Here is a 26573-nt window from a genome sequence, read left to right as displayed (position 1 = left end):
GAAAACCCTTCAATCTAGAGGGAAAAACCCAGCCATGCTAGATAAGATAAGATAAGATAAATTTAGTTATGTTCAACAAGTGACCACTAAAGGGCCCAAGGGACTGAAAGCTACAAACATGGAGACAACTAGCAACAGGAACACCAAACGGTGACCGAGAAAAAGCAAAACAAGAAGCAACAAGGGGAGGATTGCAAGTACAATGCTTTCACTTGATATTGTATCTTAACACACAGAGGCATCACACACATGCACACTCATAGAGAATTGAGAGACTCTTCATATCACAACCAAAGTTCTCTTCAATTTCCAAAAACAAGTCTCTTCGTATTCCCAAACGCATGACTCTTACTATATACATCAGAAAAATGTGCAAAATATTCACAACATATACATGAGCTAGAGAAGAGAGACTTCTTTAATTTCTGTTATCTAAACTGCTTTGATACCATGTTAATGCTTTGCCCAGAAATAATGATAAATAACAATAAAAGAGGAACAAAATAGGCACAAAAGACACAACAAGTTTATTCTAAGAAAACCCTTCAATCTAGAGGGAAAAATCCAGCCACACCAGATAAGATAAATTTATTTATGTCCAACAAGAGACCACTAAAAGGGCCCAAGGGACTGAAAGCTACAAACAGGGAGACAACTAGCAACAGGAACACCAAATGGTGACTGTGAAAAAGCAAACCAAGAAGCAACGAGGGGAGGACTGCAAGTACAATGCTTTTACTTGATACTATATCTTAGCATACAAAGGCATCACACACACACACACACATAGAGAATTGAGAGACTCTTCATATCACAACCGAAGTTCTCTTCAATTTCCAAAAACAAGTCTTTTCATATTCCCAAACGCATGACTCTTTGCATGACACGTGTCTCTTCATATAATATAATCTCAAATATTATCATAAATATCTTCTCCAGCTGTAAACACAATACATAGGTATTATCTCAATTTCAATATATAGCAAAATCAGAGATCAACATCTCTATTGCAGCTACAATCTTCAACAACATGCCTATGCAACTATATCCACCCTCCAAGGGTTGGTGGAAGCAGATAGTCGATCTCATGTACCTTGCTCACTTGTGAATTTAATAGCCACTGCTTCCCTTTTATTCAGGGCTTCCAGCCCTATAGAGATAAAAGGTTTAAGGCCCAGGTATAGATTTCATTCGTTTTCTTTCTTTAAAAAGCTTCATCTATGAGGGTTTTTCCCATATCTGGAAAGATTATACGTGAAATGGCTCACACATGTTTGTTGGCTGGGGTAACAAAATCAAGCTGGTAGGGTTAAAAATGGGTTCTTATATAAATTACTGTTAAGTATATTGAAATTCTGCGCATAAATATCCCTGTATTATTCTGATAATCTGAGAAGGTTATTGAGCTCTGTCATAGCTCAGAACTCTTTCATTATAAATCTCCACAATCACTGTATAAATCTTCAAAATAATTTTGTAGTAGTTCCCTTGACTTGTAATGTTCCAATGTTAAATTTGAATGTTTTGAGTAAATCAGCTCAAGGTCTAATTCCAAATCTTGGAAATTTGTACATCCCTCCCCAAATTCTTATTTCAGTTTTTTTGGGTGTAGATCTGCTTGACTTATAGGGTTGAGTATCAGAAAACTTGAGCACAAGTCTTTCCTGAAAGTATCCGTGCCAGATTTTTTATCTTAAGAAGTATTATATCAAATATAGGAGCTATTGCATATTGATCTCCCTAACTTCTAATTGTAAAATACAGTTAGATTTTATTTTTTTAATAAATCTTCCTGAGTTCCTATGCCAATCTAGGAAATTAGGTACATAGATTTCCAATTTCCACTGTCAAGTGTTTGATTTTGTGCCCAGTGCCCACTAACTGGTACAAATCTCTTATTTTTACTGTAAAAAAATACTTTTATTGTTGAATGCAAATAATATTGGATCACCAAGTTTTGAAGCTGGTACTAATATAACAGTCTTTTCCTATTAGTATTTTTCAATTTTTTAAACTGTTGGAACCTAAAATATGGTAATTACAAAGTTAAATTTATAATTTTTTGGCATAAATCTCCCCTGTGCTAGAGTAGGTATCTCAGAAAGTTTGTGTATGAATATCCTTGTGCTTTAATGATAAAATTTAAAAGTTTTGTGCATAAATCTCCTCTATATTTTATGTTGAATCTCAAAACTTTTTTTATTCGTCTCCTTGTCTGGAATTTTTAATAACAGTTGTGTTGATAAATCTACTAAATTGTGATGTTCTTATTTATATCATAAAAAGTTTGTGCTTAAGTTTCCCTTTGTTGTAATATTATATCTTGGAAATACTATGCACAAGTGTACTCAAATTATAGTTTAAGTTGGAAAAAATTGTACATAAAGCTCCTTTATTTTTAATTGCAATTTTCAGAAATCATCTTTTAGTCTTTCAGCTCTAATGTTGCACATTGGAAATGCTGTGCCTTCTAAAAAATAGGATATGAATTTAAACCATGTAGGATGACATAGATTTAATGTTGAGATCAATTCAAAACGGCTGCATAATTGTGCATAAATCTTCTGATGTTCTGATGTCGAAATTGGGAAGTTAAAGACTCCAAATTTTCACTTCGAGAAATAGCCCTCTCAAAATTTCTAGTTCAAGCCTAGGTTCATGCAGATTTTGTGACTACTCTACTTGAGAACACTCACTTGTGTGTTGCCATCCTACCTCAGGCCAGTCATCAGGTATCTGGATACCACTGTATAGTGTTGTTTCATTCCAATGCTTAGGTCTCATTTGAGCCTTGGGAAATTTCAGTATTATTACTGATCAAAGGAAATCCAGGAAGTTTTAACATTTGTTCTATCTGACTTCTAACATCAAGCCTCAGATTTTCTTTTCCTTGCAGGATATCCCCAGGTTCTAACATAAAATCTTAGTACTTTTCTGTAGAACTCTCACTTGACGCTAATATCAAATCCCAGAAAATTTGTCGGTTAAACTCCTACACTTCTACTGTTGAGCATCAGAACTCTTGCGTACTAACTGATACAAATATATTATTTTTAAATTTTATTATTAAAATTATAATATTAAGATTTGAAAGAGCAATGCCCTGGGTTTGAAATTGGATCCAATACAACAGTACTCTTTGATTGTTGGGTGTTCAACATTTCAAATTTTGTTTGTTATAAACCTCCCCAATATAAAACTGTTATATTGGTAATTTGCTTTCTTGTTTACAAAACCCTTAGTTAAAATCTTATATTATTGAAAGCTATTTGTGTTAATCTTCCTGAGTTATGATGTCAAATCCTTGAAATTTGTGTATAAATATTTTCAAATTATAATGTTGGGAAGTCTGTGCCTAAAGATCTGGAAGATCTATCATTGACTGTCAGAAATTGAATGCCTGTGAAATTGCTGTTTTACTGCCTAAATGGAAATGCCATGATTTAAAGTTGAGCAAATGTAGGATGAATGGTTTTTGAGGTTGGTGCCAATATAAAGTGCTGTTTAATAATGACGCTTTGAATTTCAACTGTATAGATCCATAGATATCTCCACAGCTGAAGTTGAAATGTTAAATCTTGGATGATTGGCTGTGCTGTACTGATTTTGCTTTATCGGAATGATAAATTTCAAGACAACTGTGCATATATCTTAATCAAATGTCAAATTCTTGAAATTTTGTGCCTGCTAATTGGTTTAGGCTTACCTTTTTAAATGTTCAAATATTAATTTTAGGGTTTCATGTTGAGAATGTAGGATGCCAAATTACTAAAGGTTGGCATCAACAAAACTATCTTGCATAATTCTGGGATTTTTTTCTATGCAGCTTTCAGAGTACCAAATTATAGAAGTAGCAGAAAATATCTGTAGTCTGAAGAAGCACGAAGGTGATTGGCTCCTCCATCTTGATATTGTTGAAGATGGTGACAAATTGAAGGTGCTTTCTTTCAATCTTCATTTTTTTAACCAAGCAATTGTGCTATTTGGTTGCAATTTTTCAACCTTTACATCTGAGGAAGACAGAAAAATTGAAGCATTGTTTTAAAAGTTAAACTTAGGAAAAGTAAAAGGACAAAATCATGACCAATTCAGTTTTGAAGATTTATTGATCTTGCCCTAAATTTATACCACTCAAACTAGAAACTCAGTTAACTAGCTTAACCAAACTAGGATACCCATATTTTATAAAATATAAGTAAAATAAGCCGAGAGATATCGTTTTCCAGATGATGAAATATTTTCTGAAGTAAAACAATTATTAGAAATATATGATAATACACTTTTAAAATTATACCATCCATTAAACCTTGTTTTTTGATTTTACCACATTTACATATGGGCCCATTAAAATTAATGGAATCTTTATTAAATTCCAATATCAAAGTTCAATTTTTCTACAATACAAAGAATTAAAAAAATGCTTGATATTCTTATGTAATTGACTTCACTCCAAGGGTAATGAATCCGGAATAAGGCTACATTATTTTCTTTTAGATAATTTCCTTTTAAAATTTAATTAACCTCTCAGGCCTCCACAACTCCTAAGACTTGTTTGAATGGAAATGGCTCATCATTTGCATAACTTACTAATTTTATTTCTGTAGGATAGGCATGTTGTAGAATGATGGTTAGGCCTAAGTTAGATAGCGAAACTAGACTTATCTCCAACAAAATCATAATAAATGTTAAAATAATGATTAAAAATCAAATATATAAATGAATTGAATTGAAATTTAATGCAACATTAAAATTGTAATAAACAATTAGCATTGTTAAACTATACACATAAATATAACTAAACATATACATTAAGACATTACACTTATATTCCTCTTACATCAATGTGTCTTCCATCTCTTAAAAGCACTTTAATCAATACATACCAATTATGCTAAAGAGTACATCTCATTTGCTAAATTTTCAGCATTTGTATGGCATTTAAAATCTATAATTGCCAGCTTAATTTTTTATATTAACTAAGTATGGATCTATTCTCTTTGGTATCTTATTTATACCTTTGATTTTTTGATATTAACCATACACAGTTTTTCCATGAAAAAATGAACAGATATTATCCAAACCCAGGCACTGGAAGAAATAAGTAGGCAATTCCTGATAAGACGACAGACATACGTAGAAGTTTCCTCAGACAACTATCCAATCAAATTTTGACATAAGCTGAGCCCTAAATTCAGACACAAAATTCATCATTTTCATTGCTAAGTACCGATTTCAGACATAAAATTCATCATTTCCTCTGCTAATGTGATTGAGAATCACAATCAAATCCATGATGAAAGCTTGATCAACCCCCATTTTCACTACAATGCTGAAAAGATCTCTCGACAATGTGACGTTTGATGTAGCAAATTTCCCCTTCACCTGCAAAATAGACCTCAACTCATAAGTTAAATTAGATACATCATGCTCTAATAATTAATCATAAATGCAGTTCATACAAAAATTTTACTTGATCTATGCCTAAAACTCAGAAAGACGTGTCCTAGGAAATAACCAGTTGGTCAATAAACCATCAATTAACAATGATATTCTGGTTATTGTGATGCTTGATGTTTTCTGTTGTTCTAGGCTGTTGTAATATTCTTTTCTGGCTTTCTATATGGATTTGATCCTTTGGATTCATAGCTTCAATAAAAATTGTTTACCTTTATCAATCAATAATCCTCTGGCGAGAAAACAAAATCCCTTTGCAACTATTGTCGTGGACCCATTGTAGATCTTACAATAACGCTTCTTGTACTCCCTTGCTCTGTATAACTAGCACGCTTCTTTCTTGTATTGGGTCCTAAAAATACCTCCATATCCCACTCTTGCCCAACATTAATGGTTTCGTCACACTGAAAATTGGCTTCTGCCCATCGTAAATCTCCCCATTGAATCCCCTTCAATGCTTGAGCATTGCAAAAGCCTTTTACACAATAAGTCAGTTGAATTGCATACAAAATGAAAACAAATTCTTTGAACTAAAAATAAACATATCTGCAAAATCTGTTAGTTTATACTACTCCTATGAAATGGGCGATTTGGAGACAAGGAAAATAAAATGCTCTAAACAGTTGTATTACTGATGAAATGATTCATTTACCACAATCATTTGCAGTTATGGATTAAATAATTGCTCTTCCCATAATTGTCATGGGACCCTTCATGTGCCCAATTTTTAATTATTTGATCTTTTGCTTCAATATTATAATTTTTAAATTTAATCGGTTGTAACCGATCATTCTTTTTTATGTACACACCAACCCATCTCACAAGACAGTAAAATGAATGTCATTTTTTTCCTAAAGGCCAAATGTTTACAATCAAATTTGCTTAGCCTCTTGGCTTAATTAGTGTAAGTCTAAATCTTCTTTCATTTTGTCTTATTGCAAGTCTCTTGTGGAAATTCTTCCTTGTGCAAATAAGTTGACACCAAATCTTCAAGTTGAAATTCTTCTTTGCTCCTCTTGAGATCTGCATGCTGCTTGAATTATATTTTGCTTTTCTCCAAATTTTTCTTAACTTTGTATGCAACTCGTGTATCTAATTAGTAAAATTTTATGCTAGTAAGTTGTTGTAAGCAAATTTTGCTCGTGCCAAGATCAAATCCCATTGAGTGAGTTTTTTGCCCCAGTAAAATATCTCAACAAAGTTATGTAAACTTGTGATGACAACTTCTGTTTGCCAGCTTTGGGTTTTTGTGGCGATGAGTTGAAATTCAGTTTGGTGTCTAATTTCCTCATCAAAAGTGATTCAAATATTGTGTCTCTATCCAAAACTATGCTTTTTGATAATCAATTGATTTGAACTATCTTCTTAAAGAATAATGTGGCATCGCTTGACTTTTCACATGGACTAAAATGTACCATTATGGAAAATTTATTTGATACCACATAAATGGGGTCTTTACCTCTTTGAACCCTTGCCCTTGGTAACCCAATAACGAAGTTCATACTTGCATCCTTCAATGAACTCTTTGGACTAGGGTAAGGCTGATGTAACCTGGTATTTTGGTTCTGAACCCTTTTGCATGATGACAAATTTTGCAATTTTGTACAATATTCTTTAAATTTGCACGTAATTTTAGCCAGTATAATTTTCCCTTGTGTAATATAATTGAAAAATTCATCTTCCTTTTAAGTAACATAACATTGAATATCGATCTCGTAGGATTTATTGAAGATAGTCATTCCTCTAGAGCAACCCACACTGTTCACTTCATAGACTTTGGGGAATGATCCCTTTATGTCATCTACTTTAGCATCTCTTATTCAACCTTTGGTTTCTTGAAAGCCTGGACAAAACTAATGCGCTACTCTTTCATTGATGAATTATTCCTAAATAGTTGTTCTTTTTTATTAGGCTTTTAGACTCCTGATAATTCAAGATTTAATCTTCATCTTATAGGTGAACATGCTCGGTAGCCCCTAGGACTGCTTTGAGATAAGCCTGATTGCTAGATGCTAATCTCTCATAGTCATCTTCTGAATTTTTTCCCTTGTACTTCTGTATCCTCTCTTTGTAACACCTAAGTCATGGCTCAACTTACTTCCAATCCAAGAAATAATCCATAACTTTGCAATGTCATTCATCCTCTTTTCATAGATAAATTTGAAACAAATTATTCCCACCATTTTTGGGTTAATTTTGTTTATTTCATGAACAATATGATAAATTTTGATCATTTCATGCATTTTATGTTTTAATTTATTTATTTGGCAATAATTTTTATACTTTGTACAACCTTATCAAACTTAAGGTTCAAAAATAATACTGAACCCTCATATTGGATCCTTGCATTCCTTTCCAAACTTGAACTGGTAAATTTGGTTCCATTATAGTGAGAGATGAGCAAGTTATCTATAATTTTGATCTCATGCGGTACAATATTTGGTAAGTGGACATATTTTGGGTTGTCTCAAAAAGAATGTCAAGCTTAATAATCCTTTCCATCTATGCATTATTATTTGATTGGTACATTAGGGATTTTTAGTGTAGCTCAAGTTAGGTGTAGCCACGAATGGAAATATCTCATCGTTGTAGTCCACACACAATATCTATTATTATGATTTGATAATCTTGGTTAACAATGTATGAATTGCTTGTTTTTCATTCTCGAGTAGTTATTAGTGTTGGTTGGTTTATGGTTGTGCTCCTCTTGGTAAATGTCACTTCCTTTAAATATATTGAGTACCATCGTATAAGGTAGTATAATGCAGTCCTGTGAATTCCAATCCTTGGCTGTTATCTTAGGTCTTCTTCCATAATAATTTCATGTGCAAATAAAGATTTATTTTACTTCTAAATCTTGCATGTATTGTCATATTTATTGATACTTCATGTATTTAATTTATTACACATGGCAGTAAACAATCCCTCGATATGAATATATTATGTTATTTTTAGTGTCCTAGGTTCTTGCTAAATTTAGGCTATTTTCTATAACCTTAGTTAACAGTCATTTAGGCTTTTTTTTTTGTTTACTTAGATTGCTCTATTTTTAGACATTGTCTTTATTTAAACAACTTGCTTTATCAGTTGATGCTAGTTTTAGCATTTGTAAACTCTATTTAAGAGTGTGTATTGTTAATACAATCTATTCCATTTTAAAAAGTTTCATGGTAGCTCAAGGGGTCGATGGGATTTCATAAGATTTGTCTCTTTTGATCTGGATGTTATTTATTTATTTTTATTTTCTAAAATAAAATTTGTTGGAGGTATCTTATGAATTTTGTGATTCATCCTCAAAGAATTTTGCTGAAAACCACAAGCCCAGTCATGGGTTTTGATTGCACAATTTCATGATTTGAGCAAAAGTCTCTAGTTTTCAAGGGTTGCATGTATTCGCATGTGCATGCATGTGTTTTTTGTGAGTTGCATGTCGCTTGCATGTGTTGATTTACCATGCAAAGTCTCTTGTTTTTCTATATGAAGGTTTCTCTCATGGGTTTGCTTATGTTTTCCCCTTAAAAAAATTGTGATGGGTTTTCATAAATTTTTCCCTTACAAAAATTATGTTGGGGTTTGAAATATTTTTTCCCTTAAAACAATTCTAAAGGGTTTTAACAAATTTTCCTCAAAAATTATCTACTAGGTTTTAATAATGTTTTCCTCAAATTTTATCTATTTTGTATTCTTTGATTCAGGTTGTTTAGTTTTGATTGATTTTTCACCTCAAAAATTGTGTTTGGTTTTGAACAATTTTTCACCTCAAAAATTTTGTTTGGTTTTGATTAACTTTTCACCTCAAAAACTGTGATCGGTTTTGTTCGATTTTCTCCTTATAAATCAATTTTTTATTTTTATAATATGCGAAGTTTGAGTGGGATTTCGGTTTATAGTATTTTTTCTGAAAAAATATGCTTTTCTAAACTTTAAATCATGGTACTATGCAATTGGTTTTCGGGCATCTTGCTCATTTGCAATAGTGTGGAGGGTTTAACAACTGTACAGAGAAGGGTATCTCAATTCCAACATTAAGTTGGATATTTTTATGATGTATTTTGGTCAATGGTTTTGTAGATGTTGGGAGGGTTAGTGACAAGCTCTCTCTCTCTCTCTCTCTCTCTCTCGCTCGTTGTAGATCATTCTGAAGAAGGGGACAAATTTTTTTTCCCTACTGTTAGTCACTGACACTGAACAAATCCAGGGAGGGTCTCAGTAGTAACAAAATATCCTTAAGGATTTGTAACTTTAAGACGTGTACTATCTTTTGCAAGGGAGTTCATAGAATGACCAATAAGGGAGAGTATTAAATTATTATTAGTATCTTAAGTTCTTGCTAAATTTAGCTTGTTCTTCTAGACCCATAGTTAATGGTCATTTGGGCTTATTTTTTAGTTTCCTTTGGTCTTTTTTAGACAATGTCTTTATTTAGACACCTTGGTAAGCTCTATTTAAAAGTGTATTGTTAAAGCAATCTATTTTGTTTTTTAAAAATTTTAGAATGCAAAACATTAACATGAATAGTCCAAGCCCACGAGCATGGTAATTTAATAGGAGCAAAAAGCTCATAAAGGCACTAGCCCAAGGAGGGTTTTGAGCATCAATTTGGTTGGCATGAATACCATTAGTATCATTGCAAAGATTTAAATTTGTGAGCAAAATGGATTAGCAAGTGCATGATGCTTGCAATCGCAATGGCGCTAGAGCTATTTGGACTTTGGTGGCTACCAGTGAAACCTAGGGATGCACACCCAACCCAAAACCTAGGAGTACCTGGTGTGAGGACATCCCTGGGATGGGTACTTGGAATACTGTACTCTCACCACTGCCCAAGTGTCGCCACACTGCGACTGCACTCACCGCCTCGTCACGACACCACTTGGCTGCTTGGTGATGTCAAGGTACTTGGGTATTTGGGTGCTTGTGCGCTTTATTAACCATGTTAAGAGGAACAAACTTACTTCTAAGAAAGCAAAGAAGCTAGTTGTCGTACACAACGTCTTGCGTATTGTAGATTGCAAGACACAGGTGAACAAAGAGAGCCCAACAACATGATGGCATGTAGAGCCAAAGGATCGATCTTAGATTGATGAGGATGAGATTGCACTAGAAACAAATATAGGATTTATTGGTGTTTCTTTGTTAGATCTTGAGCGTGAGAAGTTTAGTAGTTCTAGTGCTCAGGACTTTGGCTTGGGGGATGATTAGAGGCTTCCCATCGCTACTTTTTGTCGTTTTGACATGATTGTCTACTCATTTTGATACTGATCACAATTCATATCGTGTATGATGCTACTCATTCTAATCATCTTTATGATATAATTGATATTTGATAGAACTAATTAAATTCTATTGGCTAATAAGTTGGATTTCTATTTTTATTTTTATTTTTGAATGTTACTATTGGGTATGTTATGTTACTATATTGAATGTTCAATGATTCTGATTCGTGTTGCAATTTTGCTATGTGCAAGTATTTCAATTTGGTATATTACACTGAAACATCATTTCATGTTCTAGAATGATATCCCCTGCCCACCTCCCCAAATCAAGGCCCTTTTTTCCTGTTCTGGAAACTCGTCCCGATAACCCCCCGCAATGGCATTACATTGGTGGCTACAACAATGCCACGATTTCTGTGATTATTTGACAAAAAATTGCCTTTAGATGTGAAGCTTCAATATACTGTATCTAGCTCAGTATATTCCCAACAGAGATTTAAAAAAAACCATAAACTGTATTTTCATGTTGATTTTCTGTCACGAAAATTCAAGATAATGCCAAAGATCTTTTAAGAGTCAAAGCAAATAATGTTGAACTTGATAAACCATATTTCTTCAGTTATGCCTTCTTGCTGATAATGAGATTCTTCTAAAAAATGTGGGCAGTTATTCTTTGGACGTTTGTCCTTAATGTCAATGAAAATCCTTTCTAACTATTAGTATATATTACTCTTTTATCTTGTTTCACTGATGAATTTCTTAGTTTGATGTATATATATAAACATTCATTGACATAAATTGCATTATGTATTTATTTGTTTATTAAGATTGATAAGTTTGGCTATACATTGTGTGTGCTCAGCTTGTTGAACAAGAAGAAGAGGGAGAGTGTAATTCAGAATGCAAGACAATAGAACGGGCTTGTCAAGAGGTATTATTGTCCTGATGTACTTCGGTTCTAGACATTATTTAAGGATTCACCGTGTCTTATTTTTCAGTCAATTAGTAATTATAAGCCAATGGAATGCATTCTCAATCTCAATAGAAAGTGAGCATTCTCCTGATCTTTTTTGTTAGTTCTACTTCTAAGTTGAAACTAATATTGTACATGGATTTCATTTTGCTACATTCAGTAGGTGTGAATATTTGTCATGGGTTCTTAAATATGTAACCTACTAGAGCAAACTTACAAAACAATACACAATATTGGCATAAAATTGTACCGCCAAATTGCATAAAAGTTTCTGAAGCAAAGCTTGACAGGCAATCTGTTTATCTGGCATGTTCCAAATTGAGAAGCCCTGGGTTCTAAATTAAGAAATCTCATGAGCTTTACTTAAGATTCAAGAATTAAACAAGAAAACAATAGAACAACAGAGAAAGCTGTAAAGGCTTCTTCAAGTACAGATTCCACTGAGCTTGATATCAAGATTATAGAAGATATCATCTTGCAATTAAGAAGTACAAATTCATAACTGATTAATTAAATTAGGAAAATCTAATTAGTTACTGTACAATAAGATGACAAATCTCTTTAATTAGATTAAACCTGACATTCCAGTACAAATTACTAAGTTCTTGACCTTTTATGATTCAGATCTGAATATGCAATAAATGAATATAAGGCTAGGCTCAAGAGAGAACTTAAGACATGTAGAAGTTAAAAGTTATGATGTAAGTAATCTCATGGTGCTAGGTATGGTCAAAGCAGTGAAGGAGAGTTGTGTTGATGTCAGTTTTGTACCACTACATAACATATAGCAATTGAATACTTGATATAGAATACCAAACACTCAATCCCATATAGCAATTGAATACTTGATATAGAATACCAAACACTCAATCCCTCTCTTGAAAAGTAAATACTCATGAAGAACATGAGAAAAACTCCAAGGTTCCTTACACCTATGGATACTAACTCAGTTATATTAATGTGATTTGCTGGTTAGTCACGTAGGCAGGCTTACATTGTTCTTTCAAGGATGTCAAACTTTTGCTGTGATGATGATGAGATCTAGCTTTGCAATGTATACTAGTGCCAAATGATGTTGATGGTGATGATGGAGGGTACGTGTACCAATTACGCTCCCAACTTTCTAACTTTCTTCTTGAATGAACTCCAACTATTGAACTACTCGCTGCTTTACTTCTACTCCTATGAATGGAAAGATTAGCAAATGGATGGGGATCAAATTTGATGAAAGCTTACCAGTGGCTCTACCTCCACAAACGCAATGATTCGAGGGAAAATGACTAGATTACCACGCAAGGCTTCCTTACAAGCCGCTAGGATGCTAGTGGCCTAGTTTATGGATCCTTATCAAACATCCACTAATATCACCATGCAACTATCCATCTATTGTTACTCTTGCTTAACAACTTTCTTGAAATAAAATCTACTTTAACAACTTCAATGGAATTGAACTCTAACTTTTGGAAGTAGAAACCATGCAATAACACTGATTGTTCTTAATCGCCATGCAAGACACAACAATGATAGAGAAGCAATTTTGGTATTATCTTAAGTAACAATTTTCTTCAACCCTTTACAAATGAGAGCAAATGGTCTTATATAGGGGCCAAAATTACAACCAGTGGTAGAGATTAAGAGGCAAAATCAACAATCCAGATCAAATCCTAGAAACCCTAATTAGGGTTGCCACCCCATCGGCCAATGAGAAGACACCACCTCATCAATGGACCAATGAGGAAAAAGGAAAAGTGGCAACCAATGAGAAGACACCAAAATGGTAGCCAATTAGAATCAGACACCTATCCTACCCAAGAAGAAAGGAGAATTTGTCACTTGCGCTTACATCAAATGATCCTCTAATATGATTCTACCCTTTTCTTTCATCTTCTTAGCCAGCTAATAACCTTTGCCACCATTCTTGCAATTTGTTTCTGTTTCTTGCTATCTTCCTTTTCCACTAACCCTTGAATATCTTCAACTGTTCGGATAGTCACCACCTCGCCTCTTGGCATAAGCATTTGCCTTAACCATAGTGGTGTAGTGCATCTCCCCAAATCTGGATTCGGTTCAACTAGCAAAGCATCACCAACGACCTCAGGCGCCTAGCTTACTTCCTCAATATCAATTGGACTATCCTCTTCTTCACTAGTGACTGTCATATCATCTCCATGGTGGTTCTCCGAGAGAGGAGAGTATTCGGTACTGTCGCTATAACAACTTGATTCTGAATCAGAGTTTACCTCTACCGAGACCCTTTGTCCACTTGTATTAACCCCTTGGCTCCTGGCCTCAATTATGCTCTCCCTTGATAGTGCTGCATTCTGTCTCTTTGTTGGAGGCTCTTGATGTTCTTTACTTTTCTTAACCTCTAAATTTCTCTTCTTGCTTTTAACTGCTCTTTGTTGCTAGCTACTGCCCCTACCTTTCTGTCTGATTGACTCCGCTAGACCCTTTTTCTCCGGTTTCATCTTCTCATAAGTAAGGCGTACCTTCCGACTTTGTAATTGCCTTAACTTCTCATTGTACCACGACGCATTATGTAGATCAACTGTCCTTGTAACTGCCTCTAAAGAAGGATCCTAATGATCATCCCAATGCACTGGACCCATTTCTGTTCCATCCACTGTATCATAATCTGCTCTTGGCACATTTTCATCATCTCCCAGTTGATTGGGAATATCAAGGCTTCTCCATCTGATTGCCCTCATCATGCCCACTGACAAACTTGAGAAAGCTAGCTTTCTCACATGAAAGTCATCCTGTGCATTGGCCCAAAAATCTTATATAGTAGGAATATGTTTGAATGTGTTTTTGTGAGATGCCTTGATAAGACCATTAGGATCGAATCCCTGTCTTGCTTTATACCATCCTAGATGATATTGCTCTAACTCCTTCTCTGTAGTTGCAAAGGTGACAGGATTGAGACAAGTATCATTGCCTATTCCAAATGAGATGTAGTCCCTATCTCAGTTTTAAGTTAAATAATCTTGTCATAATGCTCAAGTTGCCTAGCCAACTCCATCAAAACTATCTTGTCGGGTGGGTACCTTGGAAGTCTCTTGGGACAAATTGTACTTCCTGATATGTAAATTGCGGAATTTGGATGAACCAACTCCCATACCTCTTAACTTTTGCCTTTGCTTTTGATGAGAGCCTCCTAGCAGGTGTCCCTTGTAATATCCTTATTGTCTTCATGGCAAATGCGTCATAAAACATCTTATAGTCTTTGGTGTTGTGCAAATGAAGCTATGGATAACACTCATGCACCAAACATTGCCTCGGCCCATTGCCAATCACTCCTAAGGCCTTAAGTCTAGGATTCTCATATAGTCTCGCAATCAAATAGAAAAGGTAGGACCCCATATAGAATTGCTTTTGAATTTGTATTGTCCTTAGTTGCAACTCTAAATTTTCACTTATAATTCTAGGCCACTCAAATTTTCTCTTTCCATTTTCAATTTCATCAATAAACTAGTACATCCAGTTCTCGAATTGCATACCTTGAGACATGCCCATGATTCGGCTGAGAAGCATAATAAGGTCACCATACTCTGATTTGAAATTTGACTTGATGAGCTTTGACGACTTGGTAACTCCTTTCTTGCCCTTGTGTAACCAATTCTACTTTAGATGAATGAAGTAGGCATCCTGATTATCCTAAAATAACTTGGCCGTTTGATCTATCATTACCACTGTCATGCCTTTATGCTGGGGAATATTAAATACTTCTTCGACCACTTGTCCGTTGATGTTAGCCAACACTCTCTTCCCTTCATAAAAAAATGATGGACCTGGTCACAATATCAAACCGGGATGCACACTCCATTACCAATTTTGGACAAGGCAAGGTAGGAGGGAAAGCCGCCTCATGTACACTTCCGCTCTTGCAGATCTTCTTTGCCATGGGGGATTGTCCTTCCTTCAATCTATCCTTCAACTTTACCATATTCACCGTGCCGATATTGGTATCACTTATTCGCCTCACTTTCGAGAAGAAGGTGGTCTTAGGCATCATGCCTTTTTTTTTTTTTTGGTATTCGTTCCTTTTGGGTTCTTGTTTGCATTAACATCTAACATCCTAAACACTTATTTCTGCCCCTTCGTTCTAAATGATATGGACTACACTTATTAATCTTCAAACTTCTTTCTATTGATGGAATCTAGCTTATTTCTGCCTCTCCAAATCCTATCTCCGTACTTATCAATCTCCAAACTTTAATCCTAGGGGTGGGACTACCACTTATTTCTGCCTCTTCGTTACCTTAGGATGGACTACACTTATATCTCCTAACTTCAATCCTAGGGTGGTCTAGCTTATTTTTGCCTCTCCAAGTGTCCTATAATGAAATCTATACTTATATCTTCCAACTTCAGCCTATCAATGGAAATGATGAAGTGGTGGATGAGAAGTGCAAGAAGAAGATAAGAGAAACAAACCAACCGAGAATAAGGAATAAAATCCACCTTTAAAACCAATCTTCACCTCTAAAAATGAATGAGAATCATACCTTAAATCTGCTTTCTTCCAACAATCGGGCCTCTTCAAATTCAGATCTGATCTCAAAAATTTCAATCCTTGTTCAAAATATGATGCCCTAGCAAATGAATTGCTTTCAAAAATCTGCCCCTTTTATCAGAATTTCGACCTCCTTGCCAAAATTGCCCAACTTAAGGAAAATTGCTGCCTTAGGGCAGAAAAATCTGCTCCAAATCAGAATCTCGACCTTCTAAATTTGCCCACACTTGCAAAAAAAAATTAGTCTAAGTCACTTTGCCTCTTCACCAAATAAAATCGCCATAGCTGGAGGAAAAATTCACTTCCCTAGGAGGAAAAATCAGACCCCAAAATTGCTGCCAATCTTGCAAAAATCAGATCCTCTCCTCCAAAATTGTTTTATGGCAGAAATTGTCCATCCAAGGAGAAAGAAATTGCTGCCAAGGAGAAAAAATCAGACATCCAAAAATCGCTGCCAAGGACAAATTCGCTCCTTTGGAAGAAAATCGCTCAACCAAGCAAGAGGAGGTGGGAATGAATAAGGAAATAAGAGGAGGGAAGCCCCTTCTTATATCCTCCTGTCGATCTCCAGAGTGGGCCAACCTACTTGGAGGGAAACAAAATTTAAGTTAGACCTCCAAAGATGGCCCAATTTTAAATAAAACATGAAAATAATTTAGCCCCATAGCGAAATTGACCCCTTTTAATTGCGATTTTGATCCAGAATTGCTAAATAGAAGCAAGGTAAGCCTAGGATATGTCGAAATTTTCATTTAACAACATTTTGACAATTAAAATATAATTAAAATCGAATCTAGCAAGCCAAAATCAATTTTCAATTGCAAATTACCAATTTCCTTTAACTTTTCTAAAATCCTTTAGGCAAAGTTTCAACCAAATTAATAAGATTTTGCAATTTAATCCAATTTCAATTTTGCAATACAATTTCAATTTTTTAACAAAATAAATCATTTTCTTGGCACTCGAAATTCAAACTCTAAATCCAATTTCACTATCAAAATTTCTTTTCACCGAAATTTTTTCAAGATTTCCAAAACATCATTAGTCTAAAATTCATTTTGAAAATGCTTAAGCTTATACAATTATATCAAAATTTTCAAAAAAAAAATCTAAAGTCCAAAATTTGCAAACTTATCCTGCCAGATATCGTTTTAACCAAGGTCACCGGGAGACGGGGAGACTTTGAGGTCTCCGGTACTGGTACTGGTACCGGTACGACAATTTTTCAAATAGGAGACGGGGGTACTTGGAGACGGCAGTTTTTTTTTTTTTTGTTTAAATAAATTTTTAATAGTTTAAACTTAAAGAGTCTAATACTAAAAGTAAATACAAAATTTCAAAATTTCAAAATAGTAATACCGTAAGACTAAAAGACTAAAGTAAATAATAAATTAATAATACTAGTGTTGTCACATTAAAAATTAAAATAGATTCATAGAGTCAAACTGTCAAAGATTATAATAATAATAAGCGGTCAGATACAAAAGTACATTACTGAAATAGATTTTAAAACTTGACAAATTGGCATTGCTACAAAAAATTTGTGAAAATTATTGAATTATTCAACATCGATGCATGCATAGAGACACACTTAGGATTTCTATTTTCTAACTAAGAGTTAGGATTGCTTAATTTAAAAGGGAGTAAATCATTTTGTAATAGTGTTTTTTTTCCAGTTACACAGATTCAACTAACAAAGATTCCTACATTGGTACTAGGATATTGCCAACAGCAGATAAACAGGTACAAATAACAAATACGACTTATACATCAAACTGAAACATGATATCCTCTTGAAAAAACAGAAATATGGGACCAAATACATTCATGTTAACATACATAAAACCTCTAGTCTATCACTGTTATGGCTGAGTCTTTATCAGCAAATAGATGCTTGGTTTTCATGACGAATAATACTATTATCAAGCATTTGCATATCAGATTTTTGTAACATACGTAATACTATCTTCTAATGCACTAACAACAGTTTTTGCACCCTAATTCCTCAGCCGCATAAATTTATGTGATTTGGGATCTTTACTGCAATCCTATACAGCTTCCAATATGTTGTCTTAGACTTGTATCGTGTTCCTGTAGGTGACGTACATCACGAAGCAGTTGTTACGAAATTCATATAGTACCTTAGATTTTTGCATTAAAAACATTTAAATGAGGGCTAAAATATATAAAATTATTTAATATTATATTTTACATTTATATTTTATCAGGAGACTTCGAGGAGACTTTACTTTTTGGATTAGGAGACGAGTAGACTTCAGGAGACTTCGTCATGAAGTCTCCAACCTTTTTTGAGGTCTCCAGAGACGCGAAAAGTCTCCGCGACGCGTCTCGGTCTCCAAGACGCCACTTTTAGGGGGGAGACGGGTCTCCTGGTAACCATGGTTTTAACTATTGAAAAAATGTTGTTGTTGAAATCTGTTTGGCCTAAAGAAGAAATTACATGTTCCAGAAAATCAAGTTTTGCACCGGGTGAAAACAAACCAAATCCCCCCTGGCCTGAAGGCATCCAAGGTGTAAAATCATCAATTCAAATACCTCTGGACAACTCCAAAATTTTGCAAAGGCAAACGAAAAATTACAACACTTGCGAAATTGCCAAGGCCTGCCCGAAAAAGGGGGTCCCCAAAAAATTTTGGGGCGATGGTGTGAAAATTACACAAGAAGTTGTATGCAGTAGTACTATTAAATGCCATTTAGAGGAAAAATGGTACATATTGTCACAGCTTGAATAAGAGATCAAGTTTGGATTTAGATAGGAAATCTCTAAGTAGAGTAGGATGTAGACTTATAGTGATTGGATTAGATTGTATATTGGTATTCTATTTGAAGTGGATAGGATGTCTATTACTAGAGGATTAACTCAACATAAGCTTACTATTTTATGAATATCTATTAAGAGATCATTTGCATTTCATATCCTGATTAAGTATTGGAACATCTTGCCTGTTGTAGTTGAATGTATATTTTTTATTGTATTATTTAGAAAAAAATGCTGTGAATTGTGAACTTTGGTGTCCATACTTCCTCTTAGATGGTGAACTTTAAGACCTTGCTCTTTCAAGTAAAAGTAATGCATTGACTATTTTCATATTTTTTGTGCAGATGCTTGAATTTAAACCTTAAAACTCAATGATTCATGTTCCTTCCATTGACATTTTGAGCCTCCAAGATAGTCTCTGATGACTGTAAAACCTAGTATTTCAGCTTCATATTTGATTCCATTTGTTCTATGGGGGTTGCTTGCCACCTCTTTACATTCTATTTTTCTCTTTTTCTCTTTGAGTCCCAGTGACCCTTTTCAGGTTATTTGTGTTTAAATATATTATTTCTTTCTAATCCAATGAAATGGAATGTAGTTATAACTTAACCATAATTACTGTTGGCAAAAAAATGATTTTCTGGTTTGCAGTCTGTTGCTGGGATTATGTGGGAGGCATGTATAAATTATGGGTACTCATTTTTGTTGCTTTTTTTCTGATTATCTTCTGATTTTTTTTTAATATTTCTTATTTCATCTAAAATAGTGGCTTTATTTTAGGGTTTTCACAACCACGGAGGCCTGTATTTAAAGTGCACATCTAAAAATTAATGGCAAAATCCAGCTAATCTTTGAAAGCATTGACGCAATATTCTGTGAAAAGTGATATTGGCAATAATTGTTAAATCTTTGCTAGAACCTATTGTTGTGCTCAATTATATTTTAGATCATTAGGCTTGTGAATTGGAGACATCTAAATGTACTTAACTTTAACTAGGATCATTGACTTATTATCATCTAATTGACATACATGATGATTTGTTGTTGATGGTTCCAAAAGTTTCTTCCCTTATGTGTTTCAATTTTCTTGTTCTTTGTGGAAAATATTTTTATCAAAGAGGTATCACGTCACAAGATTCTCTGACCTTTTAATACCATGCAGGTGATTGGTTATCATGACACTGATGTTGCAGAATTCTTATTCAAAAGTGAGCCACAAAAATCTGCATTATCAAAGCTCCTTTGTAATGATCTTACTAAAGTTTGCTCAAACAAACCACCTCCTGTTCCGAAGGTGAGGATAATTGACTTTTTTCATGATTTTGATACTTCAAATTCCCGTGTTGTCAATCTTTCCTGATACAACATTGTTCGTGTGTTTGATATTTTCCTCTTTATTTAGTCTATAGATAATTAACAGATTGGATAGTTATTGCAAAGCTTCACTGAGTTGAGAACTCCTCCAAACCAACCACCACAAAAAATTCTCTCCCCCAACCCACCCTACCAGCTGCCCATAAAATTTTAGGCTGCCTTCTGTTCATTGGCAGGGCTTCAAGTGCAGAGGTATATTATCGTAGGAGTGGGTGGGAGTTTGAAGGTAGAGCATTTGCAATTTTCATATGGTTGGTGCTGGAAAAAATGCTGTTTGTGACTTAAATCTTTATTTGTGTGTATTTGATATTCTTTGGTTGATTTTTGCCTTTTCAATTGTTACGTTTTGTCCTTTGAAGGGCACACCACTTTTTGTATTTGTCCATAGCCTTAAGATCCATTTCTAGGAATCAAATTCTTACATTTTGTGGAGATTTTTTACTTTTTTCTATCCAATCCATTAAACTGGATTGTATAATGGCCGAGCCTTTTTTAAATTTATCTTCTATGTAGTTCAGGGGTCCTAACTCATCCTAAAATATTATATCAATTTGAGATTGATACTTGTTTCACAGAATTCAGATGAAATATTTCCTTTTATTGCAGGATAGAGCACCAGGGGAGCCTTTTGTTCCAAAATCATCCAAAGAAGCTGAGATGGAAAAGATGTTGAGATCTATGTCTGTAAGTATAGTTTTCTTTTTCAGTTTGCTTGTGACAAAGTTGGACAGCTGCATTGGGTACAAGAATTTAGATAGAAGTCACATTCATGGGCCAAATTGCTGGTACAGGACATGCCTGGTGCACCAAATATGAAAATGTATTCAAAGGATGATATATTGAATATGCGTAATTTTGGAGGTGATGATGAGGATGAAGATGATGAAGAGGACAATCCCATTGCTTCAGCCTTTGTAAGTATGAACATTGATGAATAAATTTGTAATGCTAAGTGCTATGCAAATTTTTTTGTGAATATTAGGTTAGTAAAAAACATTTTTTTATAGTTGAGTACTGCTACACATTTTTCTGATAAAAATCAAAATAACTCTAAGCTTTGAAGCTTTTGTATCATTTTATAGAAAAATGGTCAATGTGGGGATAATCCATCTTGTAGCCACATAGATGAACAATCAAGTAGCTGTATTAAAAGGTAATCAAAGGGAAAGAGCAGTAGTTTTGATAATACAAAGTTATTTGCTAATTACTGCTGCTCTTATGCAATTGCATCGTGTATTAATTATTCGTATTTAAAAAATTTGGATCAGATTTACAACTTCTTGCAGAAGGCATCCACCAATATTATTTTAACCCCTATGATGATGTGATCATTCAAAAAGAGCTGACGATATATATTTTGAGCCTAGATGGATGGATAAGAATGGCCAGCTTATTGTGGACTTAAGCATGGATGTCAGATCCTTCCAATGGCTAATGCTATGGTTTCCACCTGATAGAACATCAGCCTTGCCTCATACCTTCTAGAAGATTATCTGTAGTACCATTTTGTAACTGTATATACAAAATAATATTAAGGTGGCTGAATCCTTATATTGCACGCAATGATCAAAGGGAGCTTGATGTAGCAAAATGATGGGTGAGATGAACAGCCAACCAACAATTGTGCAATGTACACAACAGATGCCCAAGCCTAAGGAGAACAAGTAGAAATTGCAAAATTTCTCTTATTAAATATATGCCATGAGTTACTACAACCTATGGAAAGTTGGAAACAAACCAACCTATACTACCCAACCAACAATATTCACCCTACTTGCAGACACTCTTTGCATTACAAATTTACAACCTATATCCCGTACAAGCCCAACCAGCTTATACGTATCCTGCTATGCCTTCAGTAGCAACTCAACAGTCCTTGACTTTAGTACAAACTTCAAAGTATGTTCTAGAGGTCTCAAACTGCTTTAAAGCTGATGCGAATAAAAGGAATAAACACAGTTGGTCTGTAAAACTAAATCTTCATGCCCAAGTATGTACAGTTTTGAATATATATATATATTATGGTCTATAAATCTTGACATTTAAAGGTCTGTTCATATACATGTTTGCCTCACAAATGGCAGATTATTTAATTCTCCTGGAGTCACTGAAGTTGATTCAGTGAATTTTAATATCTGAAGTCTATTTCAGATTTCTAAGTATGGACTATGTGCTTAAATATCATATGGAAGCCTTGCTATTGTTAAAACTACTTGTCTGATGACCTTATTGCAGAAGATTGTAATGCCAAACATGCAAGCAAACTGTGGGAGTAACTAAAAACACAAGTACCAAATTTTCAAATGTCAGGTTTTCTCTTTGAAGAACTTGTTTTCCATCAAACTCAGCCAGAATGGATCTTTGCCTAATTACCTTCCTAAAATGAAGAATTCGAGGGATCAACTCACCATTGGAAACAAAAAGGTAGACAAGGATGATGTTACCTTTGAATGTCAAATTCTTGTCACCGTCTTGTGAGTCATAAACTTTTTGATGAAAATCTGACTCTGACTTTTGTTTAAAAAATCGCACGCACTTGTTGCAAAAAGAATGTAACCAAGCAAACAGAGATTGACGAGTGTACATCTGGAAATTCAGAGAATCTATATGTTGCATGGTATAAGGGCAAACCCAAGGACTTTTCTCGAGAATAAATTGACAGGTCCAGCAGTTGAGCATGTTTATTTTGCTGTTTCATTAATCTTTTTCAGGTGCCTCAAACACAAAAATATTCAGAGGGAGGACAACCTGAACAGGAAGCTGCTACGAAAGTTGAATGCGATACCTCGATGAAGAATCATACCTGGGAGTTGGAGGAGTTGCCTTCCGCTAAGCAACCCATTGAATTCAACTTTAAGTGTAAGGTTCATCTTGTTGCAAAAGGATATTTGCAACAGAAGAAGATAGTGTGGGACTTTTGCTGCTGCAGCTACAAATCAAGATGCTCACATATTAAGTATTCTTCATAGCAACATAGTTTGGAAGAAAAGTGTTCTATATAGATGTTAAGGGTACCTTAATAAAACTTTGGACAAGGAGGTCTATATGGTGCAGCCTAAGAGTTTTCAAGCACCTGGTGATAACCATCTACTTCACAGGTCGATAATTGTGTGAGCCAAAGCAAGTTCTACAAGCCTGATCTATTAAACTTGACCAGCATCCCCAGGATGCTGAACTCAAAGAAGTCTTTCTAACCTGAATGAAAAGTGTACTAGATAGATTTTAAGGATACGTTACTGATTTTTTTTTTTGATGAGGAGGTCTATATGGTGCAGCCTAAGAGTTTTCAAGCACCTGATGATAATCATCTAGTGTACAGGTTGATAATTGTATGTGCTTAAGCAAGTTCTACAAGTCTGATCTATAAAACTTGACCAGCATCTCCAGGACTCTGGACTCAGAAGAAGTCTTTCCAACCGGAATCTTATATCAAAAGTGATGGTGATGACATTGTGACTTGTAGTTTATAAATTCTTGACATCATAGGGAGTGGGCCCACTACTCTTCAACAAGTGAAATCAGAATTATGTGCAGCTTTTAACTTATGTAGCCTTCCTACACTGTTGCCTAGGCATTGAATTCTAAGAAATAGATTTATCTCTTTTCCATGATTCAAAACAAAAATGTCAGAAGTCTATTGGAGAGGATTGAGATGCTAGGTTGTAGTCCCTCGGTGATTGGGCTAAAGTTGTAGCTAATAATAATTCATCTTTGGTCACAGAATCTCTACACAGGTAGTTGTTGGGAAGTGTGATATATCTCATGCCCTCTTGATTGAACCCTTGGTTAGCTATGAGCTATTTTCCTTGGTAGGGGACAGCTCACCACCTGTCCCGCCTTTTTTTCCTGGAATTTCTAGAGAAGATTTTGGTTTTAATTCATGTATTGTTCAAATTCATAGAATGGAAGCATAAAGAGGAGCATATTTTTTATCATAACCGTACTAGTTTCTTTGATGCAAACGTTGTTTATGTCTGAGAGTTTCTGCAGATTGAAACAAGTAATTGTCACATACAGTACAAGAGATAAAACACATAAAAAAGAGAGACATGTAGAGAAATTAAAATTGCACAATCCACTGGAACCAAATATTCATTGAAACATCTTTGGTCTGATAAGCAAAAGAGTTCAAAACACAGGAGTAATGCATGTTACAATGCATTCTACCTGTATCTGTTATGGAAGCAGCGATATGTGTTTGGTGTGGGAAGATTGCCACCTTCAAGATGACTAGAACTCTTTATTATAGGAGTTAGGTTACTGCGAAGTGAAGTTCATAAGTCATTTTGTCCCCAACAGATGAATCTATTTGTTCATAGCAGAGTGAGGAGATTATGCATTCTAATTTATCAATGGAACTGTGAAAGTCATTTTGGTTTCTGTGGCCAAACAAATTACCGAAAAACAATCTACTTAGTGAACATTCGAAAGACTGCCAAAACGTATACTTCCTTTTCCAAAAGGGCAATATCATAATTACGTTAAAAGTGCTAACTTTTTATGGGCTTCTTGTATATAACACTTCTTCCTTCTTTGAGTTAGTAATGCTGAAAGGATTGTGCAGTTAAATTTATTTCAATTAGTAGGAAGCAGGTGTGGCAGGTTAATTTCCTTCTACTTGTCCGTTTTGGTGTGTTCATATTATTGATTGCTAAGTAACACCAAATTGTCTGCGCAGGGGAATACTAAAAGATTTGTGCAATCTGGGAAAAGCGATTGGAAGAAAGACTTAGTCTCCAAAGCCCAATCTACATTACTTACTTTGAAAAGTCAAAGCAACCGTGCAATTCTCAGTGCAAAACGGAGCTTTCGTACAATATCTAATAAAGTTAGGAATTGGTATAAAGGATCAAAGCCTGGTTCCAAGTCAAAGAAATCTACTAAAAATGAGTTGTAACATTTTGCACATTTACAGCTAAATAAAAGTCCTATAATTAGGACTTCCAGTTAATGTTTATAGAGCTGTATATTCTCCCTGCTTCCTCCTTCTTGTTGAAGCCTCAAGTCAAAAGAAGAGACGCTGATAAGAAAATTTTCTGTGGGGGGTATTCTTACGGAGATTAATATAGAAATGAGTGTTGAATTTTTCGCTTCTCAATTTTTTTATTGGGATGTCTTCTTATTAGTCTGATAATCAGATCTTAAAACCATTCATTGCTTTTTGTGTCCTATAATGCTCATGTGCTACTAATTAGATTGTTCATCTCTAGTCTTTCAAATCTGTTTCCCATTTGCCTTCCAGATGTGTATTAATTGTCTTAGATTAGAGGAGTTTGGATACGCGAAACAGTACCCTTTATATGGCATTGAGCATTTTTAAAGCTTTTTGAAGATGACAGTATCTATACAAAATGGCTTATGCTAAAGCCAATTTTATTCTTGGATAACTTTTGGTTGTCAAAACAACTTCTGGTTACTATTGTTTTTTAAACAACTGGTTCTAATTTTAACCTTGGTAATACATCCGGGTCTATCCTCAAACACATCCTTCCCATTCAAGCTTTTCCAAATGATATTAATTCGAAATACAATAGGTCTTGCTAACTTATTGCCAACTGATTTGCTTGTTTTGCCAAGGATTAAAATGTAGCTTTTGTGGAAGGCCACGATATCTTTGCGGCTAGATAAATGTTTTAGCGTGCTTGGGATGTTGGATGGTAGGATAGATTACGGGTGATTGAGTGGGAAATGGAGATGAAAATGAACCACAATCCTAGTGATTTTTAGGGAAATTAGCTTGGAAGAAGATGCCACGAAGGTTGCAAAGTGAGACTCCTAGGTTTAGAATTGGGATAAAGATAACGGTGCTAGGAGAGGTTTGTAGGGGTTTTCTGAAATATAGGTCAGAAAGGTAGAGATAATACCAATTTGTGGATGAGCTAATCATATCACCTTGTCAACCTCACATACTTAGATTAATGTATATTATGTAGAAGGATAGAGATAACACCAATTTGTGGCAACCAACACCAATTTGTGGATGAGCTAATCATGTCACCTCGTCAACCTCAAAGTACGTTTATTAGGGGTCATACTTTCTCCTTGATCTTCTAAAATATCTTGTTGAAAATATGGCTTTTCCTCTAGGATTTGCTCAACCTAGTGATGTAATTCTTCTTCAGTTGCAACAATCTGATTTGATACGGTTAGACATTATTACCCTTCTCCATTCTTTTATGGATGGATTTTGGTTTCTTGGTCATTTACATTTTGTAGATCCAAGGAACGTCTCAACAACAACAATTTTTTTTAAAGAAGCGG

General features: G+C 34.6%; 1 protein-coding gene across 1 annotated transcript in view; it reads left to right on the top strand.

Annotated features, from left to right (window-relative positions):
* The window catches only part of LOC149566429 (nucleophosmin), a 37844-nt gene extending 12434 nt beyond the window's left edge, over positions 1 to 25410 (top strand). The window contains exons 2-7 of the mRNA XM_089819785.1: positions 3827 to 3937; positions 11533 to 11601; positions 20101 to 20232; positions 20919 to 20996; positions 21104 to 21226; positions 24991 to 25410. Of these exons, the coding sequence (XP_089675911.1) occupies positions 3827 to 3937; positions 11533 to 11601; positions 20101 to 20232; positions 20919 to 20996; positions 21104 to 21226; positions 24991 to 25209 (732 nt within the window). The 3' untranslated portion in view covers positions 25210 to 25410. The remainder of the gene's footprint in view (positions 1 to 3826; positions 3938 to 11532; positions 11602 to 20100; positions 20233 to 20918; positions 20997 to 21103; positions 21227 to 24990) is intronic.
* The last annotated feature ends 1163 nt before the right edge of the window (positions 25411 to 26573 follow it).

Source organism: Cupressus sempervirens, chromosome 3 (genome assembly GCF_028749045.1).
Source record: "Cupressus sempervirens isolate cs-2001-9-10 chromosome 3, ASM2874904v1, whole genome shotgun sequence".
NCBI lineage: Eukaryota > Viridiplantae > Streptophyta > Pinopsida > Cupressales > Cupressaceae > Cupressus > Cupressus sempervirens.
Note: the sequence above shows the minus strand (reverse complement) of the source record. Positions and strands in the feature narration are given on the sequence as shown.